At 37.7% G+C, this 20,336-nt stretch overlaps 1 protein-coding gene across 1 annotated transcript in view; it reads left to right on the top strand.

The window, feature by feature from the left end:
- MIB1 (mindbomb E3 ubiquitin protein ligase 1) overlaps window positions 1–20,336 on the top strand; it is a 144,590-nt gene that overhangs the window by 20,588 nt on the left and 103,666 nt on the right. The window contains exons 2-5 of the mRNA XM_011957771.1: window positions 6,567–6,738; window positions 9,411–9,540; window positions 14,762–14,866; window positions 19,112–19,178. Coding sequence (XP_011813161.1) covers window positions 6,567–6,738; window positions 9,411–9,540; window positions 14,762–14,866; window positions 19,112–19,178 — 474 coding nt within the window. The remainder of the gene's footprint in view (window positions 1–6,566; window positions 6,739–9,410; window positions 9,541–14,761; window positions 14,867–19,111; window positions 19,179–20,336) is intronic.

Raw genomic sequence — 20,336 nt, 5'->3', positions numbered from 1 at the left:
TTTTTGTATTTTTAGTAGAGATGGGGTTTCACCATATTGGCCAGGTTGGTCTTGAACTCCTGACCTCTTGATCCGCCTGCCTTGGCCTCCCAAAGTGCTGGGATTACAAGTGTGAGCCACTGTGTCTGGCCTTTGTATTCTATATTTTTAAAAATTCAGCATTATGGTGAAGGGTATGTCCATATTGAATTGTGTGGCTGTTGAACATTCATTTTTGATATTCCATTGTATCCCTAATATATATATCCATTCTGTTGTTAATGAACAGTTATGTTGTTTACTTTTTACTTTTGCTGTTTTATGAAGTGATAATTTAGAGATTTTTGTTCTGTTGTTGAAGCACTTCATGTGTATTTAACTGCTTGTAGTGAAAACTCTACTTTTCTCTTTCAGCCATCATTTCTACCCAGAAATTTAACATTTTACTTAAATCAGTGCTTTGTGAGTGTGAGCTATTTTCATTAGGTCTGTTAAGAATGTAGTTATTGATCTTAAGCAACATGTTTTACTATATTCATAAAATTTTCCAACAAAAATACTTCAGTTATACAAATTCTCTAAATTATTAAACTCAGGCAAGATACCATTAAAACTTAGAGCAGATGGTCATTTGAGTATTAGTAGAATGAGTCAAAAGCTATCAGGTGGTTCATTTAACGGTGGCAGATGTCTTCATAAAGCTTAGCAAAGGAAAAGGGCATTAACTCCTTAGGGTAATATGGTATTCTGTAGAAAGGAAAAAAAAAGGTTCAGTTAAGGAGTTACATTATATGAAATAAAAATTTTTAAGGAAAAACTCTTGCCAGGGCTAATGGTTTTAGATGAAAATGAATTGGGTGGATGTAGTGAGGGAAACAAAAAAGCTACCATGGTACAGTAAAAGATGAGTAAAATGTTGGTCTTGTTTATTTAATGCCCTTTCTTCTGTTTTATGTTTTCTTTAAATATCAACTTTTGTTTCAAAGGCAATTAATTGTATTCTCATTAAAAATTCTGTAGTGCTCATTTTGGTAGAGGAATGGGTTGCTTTGTTTACATTTTTCAATTCTTAGTGTTAGTCTGTTTCACAGCTGTTCAGTAGCTTTGTTGGCATTTGAACTGTGGGAACCAAGAAAGCAGTTGGATGTCCTTTTGTGTGCATTAATGGTTTTCCTGAGGTATTCTTTAAAACCATGAATTATAGAATTTTTTTAACCGGTTGTCATTGTGTGTTTAAATGGTTCCTTTTAAAGAAAGCCTGTACATAGATTATGAGCTCATGACTGTTATCGTTGTATGTTGTAGAAAATGAACTTAGAAATGAAAAATATGTAAATGAGGCAGTGGTTGCAAACTGGACAGTTTTTTTCTATTGTTGTTGAGTGGGGTAGTTGGGGATACGTTTTCCCTACGTCTCTCATCAACCAAGTCATATTTGAAGAGCTGAACAGTTAATTCAGGATAAATTCAGGATAAACCTCTTAAGTGTGTAGTGAATACTGATTTGTTTAGTGCATTTTGCTTTTTTGTGATGATGGAACTAAATCAGATTTATTTTAGACCTTGTTCAGAAACTTAGCCATTTTGTGGACATTTACTATCATTGGTATTTGATATTAATTGTGATATTTTTCGTCAGCTTTCCTGTGCTAAAACAGATACGGTTATTAGAATCTAACTTCAGGCGTGTGGCAGTGAGGTTGCTTTAAATCAATATGTAATCAATTCCATATAATGTCCATTTTGGAAAAATAATTCTATAATTATTTCTATATTGTTGCTTCTAACACAAATATCAAAAGTTTACAAAATTAGGTACAGAACTATTCTAGGTCACACAGTTTTTATTTTTTTTTAAAGGTGAATTGTGAAACCCATAAACAGAAAAAGATTTTGACGAACTGTCATAGTTGTCTGGGTGCAGGGCTATTAAACTGAATATTAAAATTTCATGGAACTGCCATTTTTAAAGAGAAATGCCAACTATAACAATCCATTTAATTAGTTTTTTTAAATTCACATTTTAATACTGAAATACAGGCATACCCCTGTTTTATATAGACATTATACACAGTTCTATTCCTGGAAAACCAAGTTATATTTAAAATGGAGGAGAGGCATGCCAGATGGCATTTTTCAAAGATGGCCGCACCAATCTACATCCCATCCCACGTGCTCTTCTTAGGAGACAATGATATTCCACCTGAAGAGGCTGCTTCCCTCCCTCAGTGGACCTGGGTAGACATTTGTAACTGCCTCAGTTAATAGAGTAAAGAGGAAATAACACTGTGAATTCTGAGGTTTGGTCACAAAAGGCAAGGCAGATGTTGCTTGTCTGTCTGTGTCTGTCTGTCTGTCTGTCACTCTCTCTCCCCCCTCAGGATTCACAACCTGCCTGCACAGGGAGCTCTGAGCCAATTCTGAGAAAACCATAAAAGTGCTAGGTTAAGAGTTGAATAGTATATTTTACTTTTAAGGAAAGTCTTTCTAAGCATGAAGCCTCAGAAGTCACACACACGCCGACGAGAGCACACATAGAAAATGTGTACCCAGAAAAAAATCTGGAAACCCCCACCAAACTGCTAACAATGGGTGGGAGTGCACGATGAGGGGGGACTTTCACATTTTGTTCTGTATGCTTTTGGGTTGTTTAAAGTTTTATTATAAGTGTGTTGTTAATTTTAGAATTTAAAAAAGAAAATAAACAAGAAATACCAATTTTTTCCTCTCAAATTGGCACAGATTAAAAATACTACTTCAGTGCATGCTAAAGATGTGTCAAGAAAGCCAGTCAGATACTGCTGAAAGGGAAATATAAATGGATACAATCGCTATAGAAGGCACTTACAGAGTGTTTCAAATGTCATCAAAGACTTTGACCCTGCCTTCAATGTTTAAAAAAGACACATTCAAAGATACTTGTTTGTGGCAGATAAAGACAAAAAGTTAACATAACCAGTGTTGAAAATATGGGACTATTATATGTAAATTATGTTAATCCATAGAGGGAAATTCTATACAGTTATTAAACCATGTTGTGGAATAATTATTACTGACATGGTAAAATATCATTTTATAAAGTAGTTTGCAAGAAACAATGTGACATTTTTGCATCTAAATTGTATGATACATGTAATATAAAAACTAGAAAGATAATTCCCCGGATGTGCTGATGGGATTAGCCTTTGTTGTTTTCTAGGTTTTCTACACTGAGTGTATTTTAATTCTAGGAAGCAGCTGGGTGAGCAGGAGCATTTAACATGAAGTATAAGCATCAGAGATGCCATATGTGTCACTTTAAACTAGAAACAAACAAAAACATGAAGGAACCTAAGCAAATCTTTACACAAACCAACTTTCAAATTACTTTAGTTACTTTAGTAATGTGGTATATAATTGCTATTTAGAAGTTTTTATTTATTTTAATCTTTTAATTCACAGATGAATAATTAAATGTTCCCCATATACAGTCTCTGAAAAATCTAAACTTTTATTAAGCTCTTTGATTTCTGTATAAGTATTGCAAAATTTGTCTGGGATAGTTGATTATTCTGATTATATTATTTAAATAGATGACTAGTGCATTTACTAAATCTATATTAAGATGAAGTTAAGTGCAGTATAATTCTTTATATGTATATTTTGTTTTAAAGTTTTTCAAAGTGTGTTTACCTATCACTTTAATTTTTTTTCTTTTTTTAAATGAAGTTTCTGTTTCTAGGAGTTTCTAACAATTTAGCCTCACAATGTCTCTTTCTGTGTGAAAGGGAGTGTTTTCTTAATTTATAGATGAGAATATTGGTCCCAGAGTATTTAAGTTGATTTTGAATATCAAGTGGATAGTAAGTTATACAAGTAAATTCTTAAATCACATACACTTGTTTTTACCATTTGAGGTAGCAATTTAAATACCGTATTGTATACAGGTTAGAAATCACGTCTGATCTTGTTAATTTCTAGCCTGACTCTATAATTTATCTCCAAGTCTCTGGCTGTATTGCATGTTTCTGCTAAGCAAAGTCGTTCCTGGTTCATTGAACATACTCTGCTTTTCTGTGATTTCTTCCTTTCTTTGAAAGATCCACTCATCCATCATTTCTGTGGAACTTTTCCTGATTCTTTTTCCTATTTAGTTTCTCAGGCGAGTTTCTATCAATGGAGACCTGGGCTTGTATTTTTTGGTTAGATATTCTTATTTTTTGTTGGTGACTGCATTCTAGTTTTTAAGCAGAGCAGTTCTAGATTTCAGTTTATTGTACTGTTTAATTGCTAAATATCTCTAATACTTAACCTGTTTTCTCTTGAATGATCTCGTTTAGACTTTCTCATTTATATCCTCTATATCTTTTGTCTCCTGACCCTTAGCTACCAAGCCCTAAATATCTCTGGAACCCATTTCTCTCAATTTCTACTGTCATCACCTTAATTTAAGCTACCATGATCTTAGCTGGGCTGCTACTAACTTCTTTTAACCTGACTCCCTTTCTCTAGCCATTTTTACTTTTTTCATCTCTTTTCTCTCCACACTACAGCAGGTGTGATTTGTAATTTTTAAGTTTTTTTTGAGTTAGAGTCTTTCTTAGTTGCCCAGGTTGCAGTGCAGTGGCGTGAACATGGCTCTAAGAGTGATACTTGAAAGCAGCAGAGGGCATGCCTGCAGTAGGAATAAAGAAATAGTTCTGAATGAATCAGTAGACACTCATGTCCTCTGTCTTCTGTCCCTAAAGTCAAGCATTTATGTGGCAGGAAACTGCAGAAGGATTGCACATAAAACGTATTTGGTGTTGGGGTATCAGGCTTTTTGTAGTCCATTAGTATCCCAATTCTTTCAGGTGTTCCTTCCTTCCTCCTTCCTTCCCTGCTTCCCTCCTTCCTGCCTTCCCTCCCTCTTCCTTCCTGATCCTTGCCCCTCCCCTCCCTTTCCCTCAAAACAGGCATACACTCAAGTTTGGCCCTTTGTTTAGAATCTGGTTATCTGAATATAGAAAATGAATAACATAGGGTTTTTTTTTCCTTCTTATCAGGAAGTAGCAATAGTGTATTATATTAGTAATATGACCACTTTTGTACTCTAGTTTTTACATATGTAGCATGTTATTTGATTTTTAGACCATGTTGTCTCACCTTTAAAGAATAGATTACATTCTCCAAAGGGGATTGAGGCTGTGAGAATGAAAGGGCTCCTTTCTTCTATTTAATTATGGAAATGTTCTAAATGGATACAAAGAGGAAGATGATGTAATGAACTCCCATGTACCCATTACCCAGCTTCAACACGGCTAATCTTGTTTTACCTGAATCCCACTTTACTTCCCCTCTGCCTCCCTGGAAATTTTGAAAAACAAACAAACAAAAAAACACACAAAAAAACAACACACACATTATTTTATACGTAAATACTTCTGATAAAACGACCTTTTCAAGGGCGTAAAAGTAAATACAGACAGAATCAGAACTTGAATCCAGGAGAATGTCACTTTTGCACAGATAATACAGCACTTGTTTGTTCAGCATTTAGCTTCACCATCCAGGATGTGTTTATAAAGTAGTGATACTGATGTTGACAAGCCACATATTGTTGAAAAAAAAAATCCTAGTTTTTATTTATTGAACAAATGATATTAATATAACAATAGAATAGTAAAGAGTATTACCCCCAATTATTTCACCTGAAAATGAAGGTTGTTTTCATTACTTATTTATTTATTTATTTTTTTGAGACGGAGTCTCGCTCTGTCGCCCAGGCTGGAGTGCTGTGGCCGGATCTCAGCTCACTGCAAGCTCCGCCTCCCGGGTTTATGCCATTCTCCTGCCTCAGCCTCCCGAGTAGCTGGGACTACAGGCGCCCGCCACCTCGCCCGGCTAGTTTTTGTATTTTTAGTAGAGACGGGGTTTCACCGTGTTAGCCAGGATGGTCTCGATCTCCTGACCTCGTGATCCGCCCGTCTCGGCCTCCCAAAGTGCTGGGATTACAGGCTTTAGCCACCGCTCCCGGCTAGAGCTTATTATTTCTTATTCCCTAAGGGGATAAAACCCCACTATAGTGTATTGTTTCCTTTAAAATAGGGAAACTTGCTTCCTAGTCATTTTCTGAATTTTCTTGACTATGGGAAAAACTTGTCAATATCTAAGGGTAGTAAATGCTTAAGTTAATTGAGAGTTTGTTTCCATGATATCATAAGGGCAAAATGGTCTTTTCTTTTGGAGTAATTGTTTACCTAGACACTAGTTGAAAATTCTTTCAAAGATTTCTGAGGTTTTGTAGTCCGAAACATCTCCTTAGTGAGAAAGGATTCTTTCTTTCTGTGTGTCGAACGTAAGTTCTAGTTTGTGGATGAGAACGAAGAAAGAGTTACTGAGATGTGTTCTTACTAATGAAAAAGGGAGCAAAGGGAAAATATAACTTGCATTGATTAAAATAATTGAGGTCCATTATCTTGAAGCTATATGTGTTAAATTTGAAGTGTTATATCCCAATTTATTAGAGTATCTTGGAAATGTTCTGATCTTATTTTTTTCCCCCAAGGAATAATATTCAGATAAATAAAATTTGAGGTTAATCAGAGCATGTGTCCTTGTTTTAATAGGCATCAAGCATGATGGAACCATGTGTGATACCTGCCGCCAGCAACCGATCATTGGCATTCGCTGGAAATGTGCAGAGTGTACAAATTATGATTTGTGCACAGTGTGTTATCATGGAGATAAACATCATTTAAGACATCGCTTTTACCGAATTACTACACCAGGAAGTGAGAGGTAGGGAGAACCCTTTTTTTCTTCAACCGAGGGTTTTTGTTTGTATTCAAGTTATGTACTTCTGGGCCTTAAAAATAGGATTAGCAAATAGCTTCTGACAGTTGGTTTAGTAACAGGAGGTACCAAATAGTAGGATAGAAGTGGACCAATCTGCCATATAACAAGTGAAGAGCTCTGTGAAGATGGAGCTGTCTGTACTTTTCCAAGGTAATCTGGACTATTATTTCTCTGGCTTAGAGGGTTAGCACTACTGTACATTTACTGTACATTTGAAATACAAGGGCATCCAAAGAGATAGCAATTATTTTCTTCTCACTATGCCTTCTAGTCTGTTAATTGATATCAGATGAATGGTAGGGCCCATTGATTGAGTCAATAGGCATTTATTAGGATTACACGGGATCTACTATGTTTACGGACACTAGAAGATAAATAAGACACCTAGTAGTCTTAAGGAGTTTACAAATTAAAGGAAATAGTGAATCAGTGATTGTCATGTGATGTTTTAGACTGTGTTAGAGATATGTATTAAGTGTCTTAGGAGCAATGAGAGAGGAGTATTCGTTGTTAACGGGCGCAGAGTTTTAGGCGATGGGATCTTCTCATGTAGATACAGATAATGCAAAGGAGCAAGAATCCAGACAGTCATAGGGAGGCAGCTAGGAGTAGGAGTAGATACATAGATTTTGGAGTCAGACTCTCTTGGTGTAGATCATAATCGTGCCACTTATTAACTGAGTAATTTTGAACGAGTTGATTATTTTTGTCTTTTGTTTGCAATTAAAATTAAGGAATAATAAAGACATTGTAAAAATGAATAGGACTGGGCGTGGTGGTTCATGTCTTTAATTCCAGCACTTTGGGAGGCCTGAGGTGGGAGGATTAGTTGAGGCCAGGCATTCAAGACCACCCTGGACAGCATAGTAAGACCTCATCTCTATTAAAATAAGTAAGTGAAAAGAATAGAACAGTGAAATAAAATTAGAAAAACAAAGCAGAAATCTCCAAACCTTTCTGATTATGTGAATGAGAAGGATGTAGAACAATAGGGATACATGGCCTTGGAGAACCAAGCTGGCCCAGATACTTGAGTGTAGAATCTTTATAAAGGTTCATAATGTTCTGTAAGTATGTAGTACTGTGAGAACAGGTTAGTATAGGTAAAATCCAGAGCACAGATGTATTTTACTGATATATACGTATATTAATCCATTTTCATCCTGCTGTGAAGAAATACCTGAGACTGGGTAATTTATAAAGGAAAGAGGTTTAATTGACTCACAGTTCAGCATGGCTGGGGAGGCCTCAGGAAACATAATCATGGTGGAAGTGGAAACAGACATGCCCTTCTTCATATGGTGGCAGCAAGGAGAAGTGCTGAGCAAAAGAGGGGGAAAGCCCCTTATTAAAATCATCAGATCTCGTGAGAACTCACTATCAAGAGAACAGCATGGAGGTAACCGCCCCCATAATTAAGTTACCTCCCACTGGGTTCCTCCCACGACATGTGGGAATTATGGGAACTACAGTTCAAGATGAGATTTGGGTGAGGACACAGCCAAATCATATCAATACAGTACTCTAAATTTTTGAATAATGGCTAGTTTTTTTTTTTTTTTTTTTTGAGATGGAGTCTTGCTCTGTCGCCTAGGCTGGAGTGCAGTGATGCGATCTCGGCTCGCTGTAAGCTCCGCCTCCCAGGTTCACATCATTCTCCTGCCTCAGCCTCCCAAGTAGCTGGTACTACAGGCGCCTGCCACCATGCCCAGCTAATTTTTTGTATTTTTAGTAGAGATGGGGTTTCACTGTGTTAGCCAGGATGGTCTTGATTTCCTGACCTCGTGATCCACCTGCCTCGGCCTCCCAAAGTGTTGGGATTACAGGCGTGAGCCAGCACGCCTGGCCAGAATAATGGCTAGATTTAAAAAACAAGTGATTTCACGCAAAAATCTGTTGATGGATTCATAGAACACCCTGCTCCCCTCCCCCCCATACAGAAGACTATCAATACTGGGCTTACGTTTGTTCCTGGCAACAGTTTGTTGAAGCAGTGGAGCACTTTAGACTAGATCCTTTAGACTGATGATGCTTTTGAGTCAACCAAAGTCCTTGCCATTCCCTGTTACCTTCCTAAGTCTGAGGTCGAGTGCCATTTGCCACTGTAGTGCTGTCTTTCTTAGGCTGTCATTTATATTACTCACCTGGAAGCTATAGAGAATTTTGAGTTTGCCACTTCTACAGTAGTGAAGAGTATACTGATACCCTGAATTGCTTAGACTAGGATCATATGTGGAGTCTATTACATTTTAACTTTTGTGGCCTTGGGCACATTACTTCTTTGAGACTGAGTTTCCTCATTTATAAAGTGGGTAATATGGTGGTAACTCTCTTAAGGAGTGTAACACACTTTACTCCTATGCAAGTGCTTTTACATATTATATAATAAAAGCTCAGTAAAAGTTAGCTGTGATTATTATTACAACTACTACTACCATCATCATCGTCACCTGTGGAATATAAAAGGTATTCCTGTGTCATGCTGTTATGGAAGTAACCAGAACAATTAAGAATCTTTTTACTTTCAAAATAACATTTTTATAATTTTGTTTTAAAAAGTAAATTATTATTACCTATTTTTACATAAACTTGAAAATAAATAACTTTATTTTTAGGGTTCTGTTAGAGTCTCGTAGGAAATCTAAGAAGATTACAGCCAGAGGAATCTTTGCAGGTGCCAGAGTGGTGCGAGGAGTGGACTGGCAGTGGGAAGATCAAGATGGAGGAAATGGACGTAGGGGAAAGGTACAGTATTTTTCTTGATTCATCATGTATTCTAGAGTATTATGTGTTCAAAAGCTTTTTATCACTACTGTAAATGAATTTCTTGGTCCATTGTTTTCTATGCCAGTAAAAATTTTTAAAATCTTGATTTCTTTTTTCTCTGGAAGTAAAAAGATTGTTCTTGCTTTTTATAAGCATTGATGTTTCTTAGAGGGTCATTAGGTAGGTTTTACCTTCCCACCTTCAGGTTTCATATTGTCATTTTGTTACCTCGCATGCTTTTCTGAATGCATTTGGACCAGTCCTCCCTAAGCAGTGTCTCATGTCCTTGACTTTCCTGCTATTCAAATTTCATTTGAATTGACTTGTTTTATATTATCTTCCCTCAAAGATCTGTTTCTGAGGGGCAGTGGGCAATTACGCTGTTATCTAGCCTACCTACCTCTGTTACCCTTTGCAGATAGTGTAGTGGGCTCAGAATTTTAGGAGTAGGTCAAAGCAGAATATTCTGTGTGGTGAAATGAGAGACCTCAGCTGATCTAGGTGGCAGGGAATGGGGGTGAAGAGGAGAGTGGGAATGCCATCATTACATAGTCCAAATAAGCCAAGTACACTTGAGACTGTGAGTCAGGCTCACTTGGGCAGTGTGTCCGCAGTTGAATAAAAACGATATAGTGGCAGTAGGGATAAGAGCCTTCAACTTGTTTGGCCCCCACGTATTACACGGCTGCAATCTGGACGGGTCACTTTCCATACCTGGTGCCCAGCAATCATCCTGGAAGCTCCCTTTGAAGCCCTGTGATGAACAAAGATGCCTTTGCCTCTCTTCCTGACTGGATCTCATGTTTTCTGTATCCCATTGTATCATCTTACTTAGCTTCCTGTCTCTTTTGGTAGAACACACATTCTGGTAACTTGTTTTGAAAGAGTATGTGAGAAGTAAAATTTTAATACTTTTATTTTGAAAAATTGACTTTATAGTCTTCCCAATAGTTAATTATATGGTCAGAGGGGGTTGGAAGTCATCTTTCCTCATCAGCTTTTGAAGGCATTTGCTGTTCGAAGCCACATAAATGGAACTTTCTGTTTTTTGCTATATTGGCACTTTTTTGGGATAAAAGTAGGCATTCTTGAGGCTTTGAGTCATTCGTATTACATTTTTGGTTTGCTTTGATTGAACACATGTTGTGTTTTGAGAACAAAATGAGGGCCAGGCATGGTGGCTCATGTCTGTAATCCCAGCACTTGTGGGAGGCTGAGGCAGGTGGATCACTTGAGGTCAGGAGTTTGAGACTAGCCTGGCCAACATGGTGAGACCCTGTCTCCACTAAAAATACAAAAATTAGCCACGCATGGTGGTACACGCCTGTAGTCCCAGCTACTAGGGAAGCTGAGGCAGGAGAATCGCTTGAACCTGGGGAGGCAGAGGTAGCAATGAGCCAAGATTGTGCCACTGCACTCCAGCCTGGGTGACAGAGTAAGACTCCATCTCAAAACAAACAAACGAAAAGAACAAAATGAAGAAAAAGAAATGAAACTGTCTTGTACATGTGACTCCAAATGAGAGAACTTCATAAAATAAATCTTTAGAGTAACATTGTTAAGCACATTTTTAAGACCAAATGTGACTTCTATTGTCTGACTTTTTTGTTTTGGCCTATGTATGTGGATGAAGAAAGTTAACATCCCTTTTTCCCCTTCAGTGCTGGATACTTTATCCCACTCCCCTGATGTAATCCACATTCATTGTATTTAGTGTATTCTTCCTTTTTGTTTTTTTAAATATATGTTAGAGATGGAGTCTTGCTGTGTTACCCAGGCTGGTCTCGAACTCCTGGGTTCAAGCGATTCTTCTGCCTCCACTTCCCAAGGTGCTGGGATTACAGGCATGAACCACTGTGCCCAGCCTGTTCTTAAAGGGTTTCTTAAGTCTTGCTCTACATGTTAGTCTTTTAAAGCTGTTTTTTATACAAATATGATTCAGTATACTAGATCATAATTTTTTTTTAACTCTTTACTATGGAGTATTTCAGACATACACTTGAGTAGAAAGTATAGTATAATAAATTCCCATGCACTCATACCCAACTTCAATAATTATTAACTTAAAAAGATACCATTTATTTGTTGAAGAAACCAGATTCTATTTGGCCAATTGATTCTTTATTGTATTCTTTAACTTCTTTAACTTTTTCTTTTAATCTTTGTATTTCCTATAAACTAGTTGTTAGAGCTAGAGGCTTGATTAGATTCAGGTTCAATTTTATTTTGGCAAACATACCTCATGTGATGCTGTATATTTTCTACTGTATCACATAAAAGGGGCACATGAAGTCTGATTATCTTGCTATTAGTGATGTTAAGATTGATGAAAAGGCCGGGCGCGGTGGCTCAAGCCTGTAATCCCAGCACTTTGGGAGGCCGAGACGGGCGGATCACGAGGTCAGGAGATCGAGACCATCCTGGCGAACACGGTGAAACCCCGTCTCTACTAAAAAATACAAAAAAACTAGCCGGGTGAGGTGGCGGGCGCCTGTAATCCCAGCCACTTGGGAGGCTGAGGCAGGAGAATGGCGTGAACCCGGGAGGCGGAGCTTGCAGTGAGCTGAGATCCGGCCACTGCACTCCAGCCCGGGCGACAGAGCGAGACTCTGTCTCAAAAAAAAAAAAAAAAAAAAAAAAAAAATTGATGAACAGATGCAAATTTTGTCAGATGTATCCTTTACAGAGTTTCTTGGCAACATTCTACCTAATGGTTTTAGCAGCTGTTCCTTGCATGTGAAATTACTATAGTTATTTTCTTATGCCTTCCACTTTGTTTCTCCCTCAGTAATAAATCAAGTCATATTAAAAATGAAGGGATTTCGTTTAATGATTTGGACCTTGACTAATGAACTTACTTCTATTTCAAGTAATTTGAAATTTAAAGTAAATTTGATTTAAACAAAATTTGTCTTTGTTTTTTAGGTAGTTAAATGCTTTTTACTCATCCTATGCAATACAGACTTAATATAGCATCACATTTTTGAAAACAAATGAAGTTAAATCTGAATATATTAGAATCAGAAGGAACTTTTTGCTGCAGATTGCATGTTTTACCTTCGAGTGCTAGAAACTGTTACTTTGGAAGGTTATATAGTGGTTAGTAGAGCAGAAATCATAAAGCAAATTAAGGTAAAGGGTGGGCTCTAACTTCAGGATGGTAGTTACCGCTAATGGGAGGCAGGAGTATGGGATTGATGAGATGGACATAGGGGACTTGAAAAGTATTGGTTATATTTTTTTTCTTAGGTTGGGTAATAATTACATGGGTATTCCGTTTATTTTTTTCTTTAAAGTTTATATATGCTTTGGGAGGCCAAGGCAGGCGGATCACGAGGCCATGATCACGAGACCAGCCTGGCCAACATGGCGAAACCCCATTTCTACTTAAAAAAACATACAAAAATTAGCTGGGCGTGGTGGTGGGCACCTGTAATCCCAGCTACTTGGGAGGCAGAGGCAGGAGAATCACTTGAACCTCGGAGGCGGAGGTTGCAGTGAGCTGAGATCGTGCCATTGCACTCCAGCCTGGGTGACGAGCAAAAAAAAAAAAAAAAAAAAAAAAATTTACATATGCTATATTTTATAATGTGTAATATATGTTAAAATTTAAAAGAACAAATGGACTAATTTACCAACAATTTAAAATACGTTTCAAGTGATTCATCAGATCTTAAACATAAAACCTTTTTATTTCCACAAATACATCATGAAATACCTGGCTTACAAAACTGTTTCTTTAGTACAGGATGAAAAAGAATGGTCATTATATATCTTATTTAAAGTAATAGTTTTTAAGTATATACCGTAAAAGTTATACTTCAGCCTGTCGTTCTAAGTAACTATGAAGGATGGCTGTGATTGTAAGTATCAAGATGGAGAAGAGTAATATGAATTGCATGTGTACAGCTTCCCACTCTTTGCTGTAGTCAGGTTTACTTGAGAAGGTCCAAGTTTAATGCTGTTTGTCATTTTTATGTACAGGTTGAACATTCCAAATATAAAAATCTAAAACCTGAAATACTCCAAAATCTGAAACTTTTTGAGCACTGACATGATGTTCAAAGGAAATGCTCATTGGAGCATTTAGAATTTCAAATTTTTGGATTTGGGATGCTCTAAGTACAGTGCAGATATTTCAAAATCTGAAAAAATTTGAAATCTAAAACATTTCTTGTCCTAAGCATTTCAGATAAGTACACTCAACCTGCATGTGATTCTAGGCCTTAAAGCAATGTCAACCCCAGTATTTTTTTTTTTTTTTTAATTTTAATCCAGTGAATTCAAGAATCAGACTAGCTGGGTGTGGAGCTTGGAGATAGTGTCTGAGTTTCCATGGTAGGTGTGCCATTTTAGGTGGCCTGCAACTGTGGGATACTGCTGGAGGAGCAAAAGCAACTCAAGACCTACTTAAACATTGCCACCAAGGCTCTTCAAGAGCTTTGTGCTTGTTAATTTGTAACTGACCAAAAAGGTTTGTCTTGAATCATTTTGGGGATTTTAAATTTCATATTGAGTAATAGACTTAAAAGAATATACTGTTTTGGCCGGGCGTGGTGGCTCACACCTGTAATCCCAGCACTTTGGGAGGCCGAAGCGGGCAGATCACCTGAGGTCAGGAGTTTGAGACCAGCCTGGCTAACATGGTGAAACTCCATCTCTACTAAAAGTACAAAAATTAGCCAGGCGTGGTGGTGGTTGCCTGTAATCTCAGCTACTCAGGAGGCTGAGGCAGGAGAAGCTTGAACCCGGGAGGCAGAGGTTGCAGTGAGCCGAGATCACACCACTACACTCCAGCCCGGGCGACAAGAGCAAGATTCCATCTCAAAAACAAACAAACAAACAAACAAACAAACAGAAAACAAAACTGTTCTTAAAGGAATCAGTTTAAGATTAAAAATATTTTAAATTTTGTATCAAATTCTATTTTCTGATAATCTATCACTGTAATCCCCAAGCCTCTTGATTTAAAATTTCTACAGTGGTTTTAGAAATTACCTTATAATTCTGGAAAAATATGGCTCTAATGATAATTTAACTATATGTTAGGAGTGACATATTTGGCAAATAAGTATTTTTCATGATCCTGTTCCACAGGTTGCTAGATGAAATGATTTTTAAGATTTAAATGTAATAATTAAAAGAACTAAGCTCTTCCCTCCCCTTTAAAAAACTTCTTTTCTCAAAAAACGTCTGTTAGGTAACAGAAATCCAGGACTGGAGTGCATCAAGCCCACATAGTGCAGCATATGTCCTCTGGGATAATGGTGCTAAGAACCTTTACAGAGTTGGCTTTGAGGGCATGGTAAGTAGTGAAGAGCCATAGCAGGTGAAAGAAAATGTTGGATGAGTGAAAAGCTCTTACTGCTCTTTTATTATTTTTCCTTTGTCATCTCCCTTTGTCAGAACCTTTGCGTTTTTACTATGTTTCTCTAAACTATGTAATAGTCAATATGATTTGCCTTTAGTTAATGTTTGGGTACCTTACTGTATATTGGTTGTGTAGAGCTGACCCATTTTCAGTGTAAGTCCAGGGGGTTTATTTACGAAAATCTATCAAAAAGATTGGAAATCATCTGTTAAGACCACTCCTTGGCATGGATGGACCTGGAAGACAGTATTATAATGAGATTTTGTGATATATTTGTATTCTGTGCTCTGGTAGCTTATAAAAATATAAATTACAACAGATATTAAAATTATTTTTTAGGAGATTCCTCCCCACCCCTTGGTATTTTTTAAAGTATAGTGTTGATAATTGAAAATGATTGACTTAGAAACACCTTGAATTACTTAAGTGTTTAGAAAAATAATGGAGGTTTATTCAATGAGTTGTCCTGTGTTTTTGTACTTTTCATGGACCATTGTTCAAGCGCTGATCTTGGCTGGATGCTGTGGCTCATTCCTGTAATCCCAGCACTTTGGGAAGCCCAGGCAGGTGGATCAGTTGAGGTCAGGAGTTTGAGATCACACTGGTCAACAGGGTGAAACGCTATCTTTACTGAAATACAAAAATTAGCTGGGTTTGATGCCATGTGCCTGTAATTCCAGCTACTCGGGAGGCTAAGGCACGAGAATCGCCTGAACTGCGAGGGTAGGGGTGCAGAGCTTGCGGTGAGCCGAGATCACGCCACTGTACTCCAGCCTAGGTGATGGAGTGAGACTTGTATCTCAAAAAAAGTTGATCTTGCTATTCAGTTTATAGAGTGTAATAAATAAATGCCAAAATATTAATGCCTTTCACATCCTTTTAATCTTGAATACATTCCGTATTCAAAGAATTCTTTAAATTTCCTTTTTAAAAATCAACTGTCTATGTTCTTGTTAGGAATGGAGAAAGTATCCCAGCGTCCCCTTAATTTATTTCCATTTATTTTTTGAGACAGAGTCTCACTCTGTTGCCCAGGCTGGAGTGCAGTGGCATGATCTTGGCTCACTGCAAGCTCTGCCTTCTGGGTTCACACCATTCACCTGCCTCAGCCTCCCAAGTAGTTGGGACTACAGGCGCCCACCACCATGCCCTGCTAATTTTTTGCATTTTTAGTAGAGATGGGGTTTCACTGTATTAGCCAGGATGGTCTCAATCTCCTGACCTCATGATCCGCCCCCCTCAGCCTCCCAAAGTGCTGGGATTACAGGTGTGAGCCACCAGGCTCGGCCTTATTTATTTACTTTTAGAGACAGGGTCTTGCTCTGTCACTTAGGCGGGAGTGTAGTGGTGCAATCATAGTTCATTGAAGTCTTGAACTCCTGGGCTCAAAACAAGCCTCCCACCTCAGCCTCTGGAGTAGCTAGGACTGTAGGTGTGTGCCACCATGCCCAACTAATATTAAAAAAAATTTTAGTAGAAATAGGGTCTTGCTATATGTATTGTCTACGCTGGTTTTGAACTCCTGAGTTCCAAGTGATCCCCCACCTTGGCTTTCCAAAATGCTGAGACTACTAGCATGAGCCACTACACCTGACCAATTCATTCCACTTATGTATTAAAAGCCAGCCATGTGAATTTAAACAAATACTTACAGTTGCCAATTTTTATTATTGTGTATAGCAGTGGTTATCAGCTTTTCATTTTCTTCATGCCTCTGCCTGTTTTTAAATTGTCAGTTTTTTAGAATTCCAATTGATTATTAATTTTCTTCAAATGAAGCCTATGTGCTATATGTGCTCAGGTAGTTAAGTGAATGGTATTTATGTAGACTGATGGCCGAGTATGTGGTTGTGCCATTATTTATTTAATGAGATTTCTCTTGATGGGGACCTGAGTTGGATTTTGTTTCCCCTGCTGCTTCAAGCAGTGTGTCAGTCAGCATCCTTGTGTATATGCCTTTGTACATTATGGGTATATTTCCTTAGGATAGATTCCAAGAAGTAAAATTGCTAGGGTAAAGTATTATATTAAAACAATTTGATAGCTGGGAGTGGTGGCCCACACCTGTAATCCCAGCACCATGGGAGGCTAAAGCTGGTAGATCACTTGAGTCCAGGAGTTTGAGACCAACCTGGACAATGTGGCAAAACCGTGTCTCTACAAACAATAAAAAAATTAGCTGGGTATGGTGGTGTGCACCTGTAGTCCCAGCTACTTGAGAGGCTGAGGTGGAATGGAAGTAGAAGGATAACTTGAGCCCTGGGAGGTGGAGGCTGCAGTGAGCCGTGATCATGCCAGTGCACCCCAGCCTGGGCAACAGAGAGAGACCCTGTCTCAAAAAAAAAAAAAAAAAAAAATCCCAGAAAACCAGTTTGACTCCTATGTCTCTTTGGCCAGGATTCAGTGACAGTTAAAGATGCTATAAAAGAGTTGGGTCCTGTGTGTGTGTGTGTGTGTGTGTGTGCACATGCATGTGCATGCGTGCAGGTGCACATGTGCATATGTATTAGAGGAACTCCTTTCCTTGATATAGGGTAAGATGTTCTAATCATCTACTGTATACACCTGTACTATTAGGTACTTTTAAGTAAATCCAAATCCAAATTTTCACAGTATACACAAGGTTCTTCCCTCTAAGCCCACATTTTCCGTACTTTTAATTATACCGCAGCTACCTCCCCCATTCAGATAGTAATTTGTTTTCTTGTAAAAGATAAATGGGAAGGAACTTTAGTTAACCAGATTATGGTGAGGTAAGGACTAAAGTTGATGTAAGGCCGGGCGCGGTGGCTCACACTTGTAATCCCAGCACTTGGGGAGGCGGAGGCGGGCAGGTCACTTGAGGTCAGGAGTTTGAGACCAACCTGGCCAACATGGTGAAATCCCGTCTCTACTGAAAATGAAAAAATTAACCGGACGTGGTGGCACATGCCTGTAATTCCAGCTACTGGGGAGGTCAAGGCAGGAGAACTGCTTGAAACCAGGAGGTGGAGGTGGCAGTGAGCCAAGATTGCGCCACTGTACTCCAGCCTGGGTGACAGAGTGAGACTCCATCTCAAAAAAAAAAAGAAAAAATTGATGTCAGTAGAAAAATCAAGTGGACAAGGAATCAAAAGACTGTATTCGGTTTTGTTATTTTCTACTTTGTATTGGCTATTTAGTTTTGAATAATTTCCAGGTTTTGGTTTGTTTTTGGTAAAAGTGTCTTTAAAATGGAATGTGCTGGCCTGGCGTGGTGGCTCATGCCAGTAATCCCAGCACTTGGAAGGCTGAGGTGGGTGGATTAGTTGAAGCCAGGAGTTTGAGACCAGCCTGGCCAACGTGGTGAAACCCTGTCTCTACTAAAAATGCAAAAATTAGCCAGACCCGGTGGTACATGCCTGTAATCCCCAGCTGCTCAGGTGACTGAGGCATGAGAATTGCTTGAATCCAGGAGGCAGAGGTTGCAGTGAGTCACTGTACTCCAGCCTGGGCAACAGATCAAGACTCTGTCACACACACACAAAAAAGAATGTGCTGTGCACATTTCCAATAATAGATATTTGCTGTTCTTTTTTAGCATGTGGTTTTCAAAATATTATAATTAATATTAATTGTAAGAATTTTAGTTTAATGTAATAAGATTCAGACATTTTATTTTGTTTGTTTATTTTTTGAGACAGAGTCTCTTGCTTTGTTGCCCGGGCTGGAGTGCAGTGGTGTGACCTCAGCTCACTGCAACCTCTGCCTCCTGGGTTCAAGCAATTCTCCTGCCTCAGTCTCTTGAGCATCTGGGATTACAGGTGCCCAGCAGCACACACGGCTAATTTTTTTGTATTTTTAATAGAGAAGGGGTTTCACCATGTTGGCCAGCCTAGTTTTGAACTCCTGACCTCAAGTGATCCACCCGTCTCGGCCTCCCAAAGTCCTAGGATTACAGGCGTGAGCCCTGGCCAGATTCAGACATTTTAATTTTGAACTTTAAAAGAAGGCTAAAAGTAAATAAAATATGACCTATCTGAAGATCAGGTTTCTAGTTTTTACAAGTACTTTTGAAAGCAGTATTTAGTGTGATTGTTGACCTAGACTATTCTTGACTTCTGTTTTGGGTATGTTCTGAATGAATATTTTTGCCTATTTCAGATATTGAGCCATATTTGAAGTTTCATGGGTGATTTTTCTGGTTTCTTTTCTTCTTAGTCTGATCTGAAATGTGTCCAGGATGCCAAGGGAGGTTCTTTCTACAGAGATCACTGCCCTGTGCTAGGTGAGTGAGAAGATTAGAGAGTATTACTAAATAATGGGTCAGAGTTCGTGGAATCAGTAAAATGTTTAAATTGGACTTCAGAAAAGTTAATTACCACTAAAGTTACTTAGAGAAATTTTTTTTTGGCTCTACTTTGGTCTTAAAGTATTTTTCCTTTTATTATGCTTTATTTGGACTCAGAGTTGTCATGTCTTGAGGATTGATTAGCCATTTATGTCATAATATATTTGAAACTTCTATGTTTTAACTGTAAATTATATTGTTGAAAAATTTTGCATTAGATTAAAACAGTTGTATGTCATAGACTATTGAGAATAGGATTTGACACTTTTGTGCTTAAAAATTCCTTAGAATTTTTGTCAAATTGTCTTCCTAAGAACAGCTCCAAAGTTAAGATAATATGTATAATTTCATGTATCATTAAAATGAAAAAAAAGGGAACAAGAAAACCAAAGCTACCTTCATTTTATAGATTTATTGTTGCCTGGATGAACTTTTACCACACTCTACTGATCTTTATTCTCTGGTTTTCTTTCTCATGTGAACTGTGTTTCTGCTTCAGATCATTTGACTTGCCTCTGTAGCAAAAAGTGCTGTTTTTTTGCAGTATACTTTAAATTTTTTTTTTAAAAAGGAGAAGGCATAAAAAATTTTATGTTTTTTAATGAGCTCATCTATTTATCTTGCTTTCACAAAACAAGCTTTCTTGTTTTGTGTCTTGCTTTCATAAGAAAAATGCAAAATCAACATGCATATTTTGGATCTCAGCCTAGTGTTTCATGATCTTGAATTCATCTCAGAACTAGCTTTTGAAAATAATCTGGGGAATGGCTTTGACATATTTTAAAATGCTCTTTAGGGCAAGAATCACAGGAACCATTTGTTAAAATAAAATAGTACTAAGCACTTAAGGGAAAAAATAATTCCAGGCTTTTATTCATATTCTCTAGTTAGTTATTGTGGTTCTGATGCAGTGGTAGTAAGTTATCCAGGCATAAAAGTGAGTATTTTCAACACCTGGAACTTTGTGTTCTGATGTAAGGTTGAATTGTCTTTTATAGACTCTACTTTTACTCAGTCTTTGTTGTAACTCATCATATTATTTCAGTTTTTGAGTCTGTTTGGCTTTTTTCTTTTTTTAAAAAAAGCTTTATAGTT

The sequence above is a fragment of the Colobus angolensis genome, unplaced genomic scaffold, assembly GCF_000951035.1.
Source record: "Colobus angolensis palliatus isolate OR3802 unplaced genomic scaffold, Cang.pa_1.0 Scaffold45, whole genome shotgun sequence".
Lineage (NCBI taxonomy): Eukaryota > Metazoa > Chordata > Mammalia > Primates > Cercopithecidae > Colobus > Colobus angolensis.
Note: the sequence above shows the minus strand (reverse complement) of the source record. Positions and strands in the feature narration are given on the sequence as shown.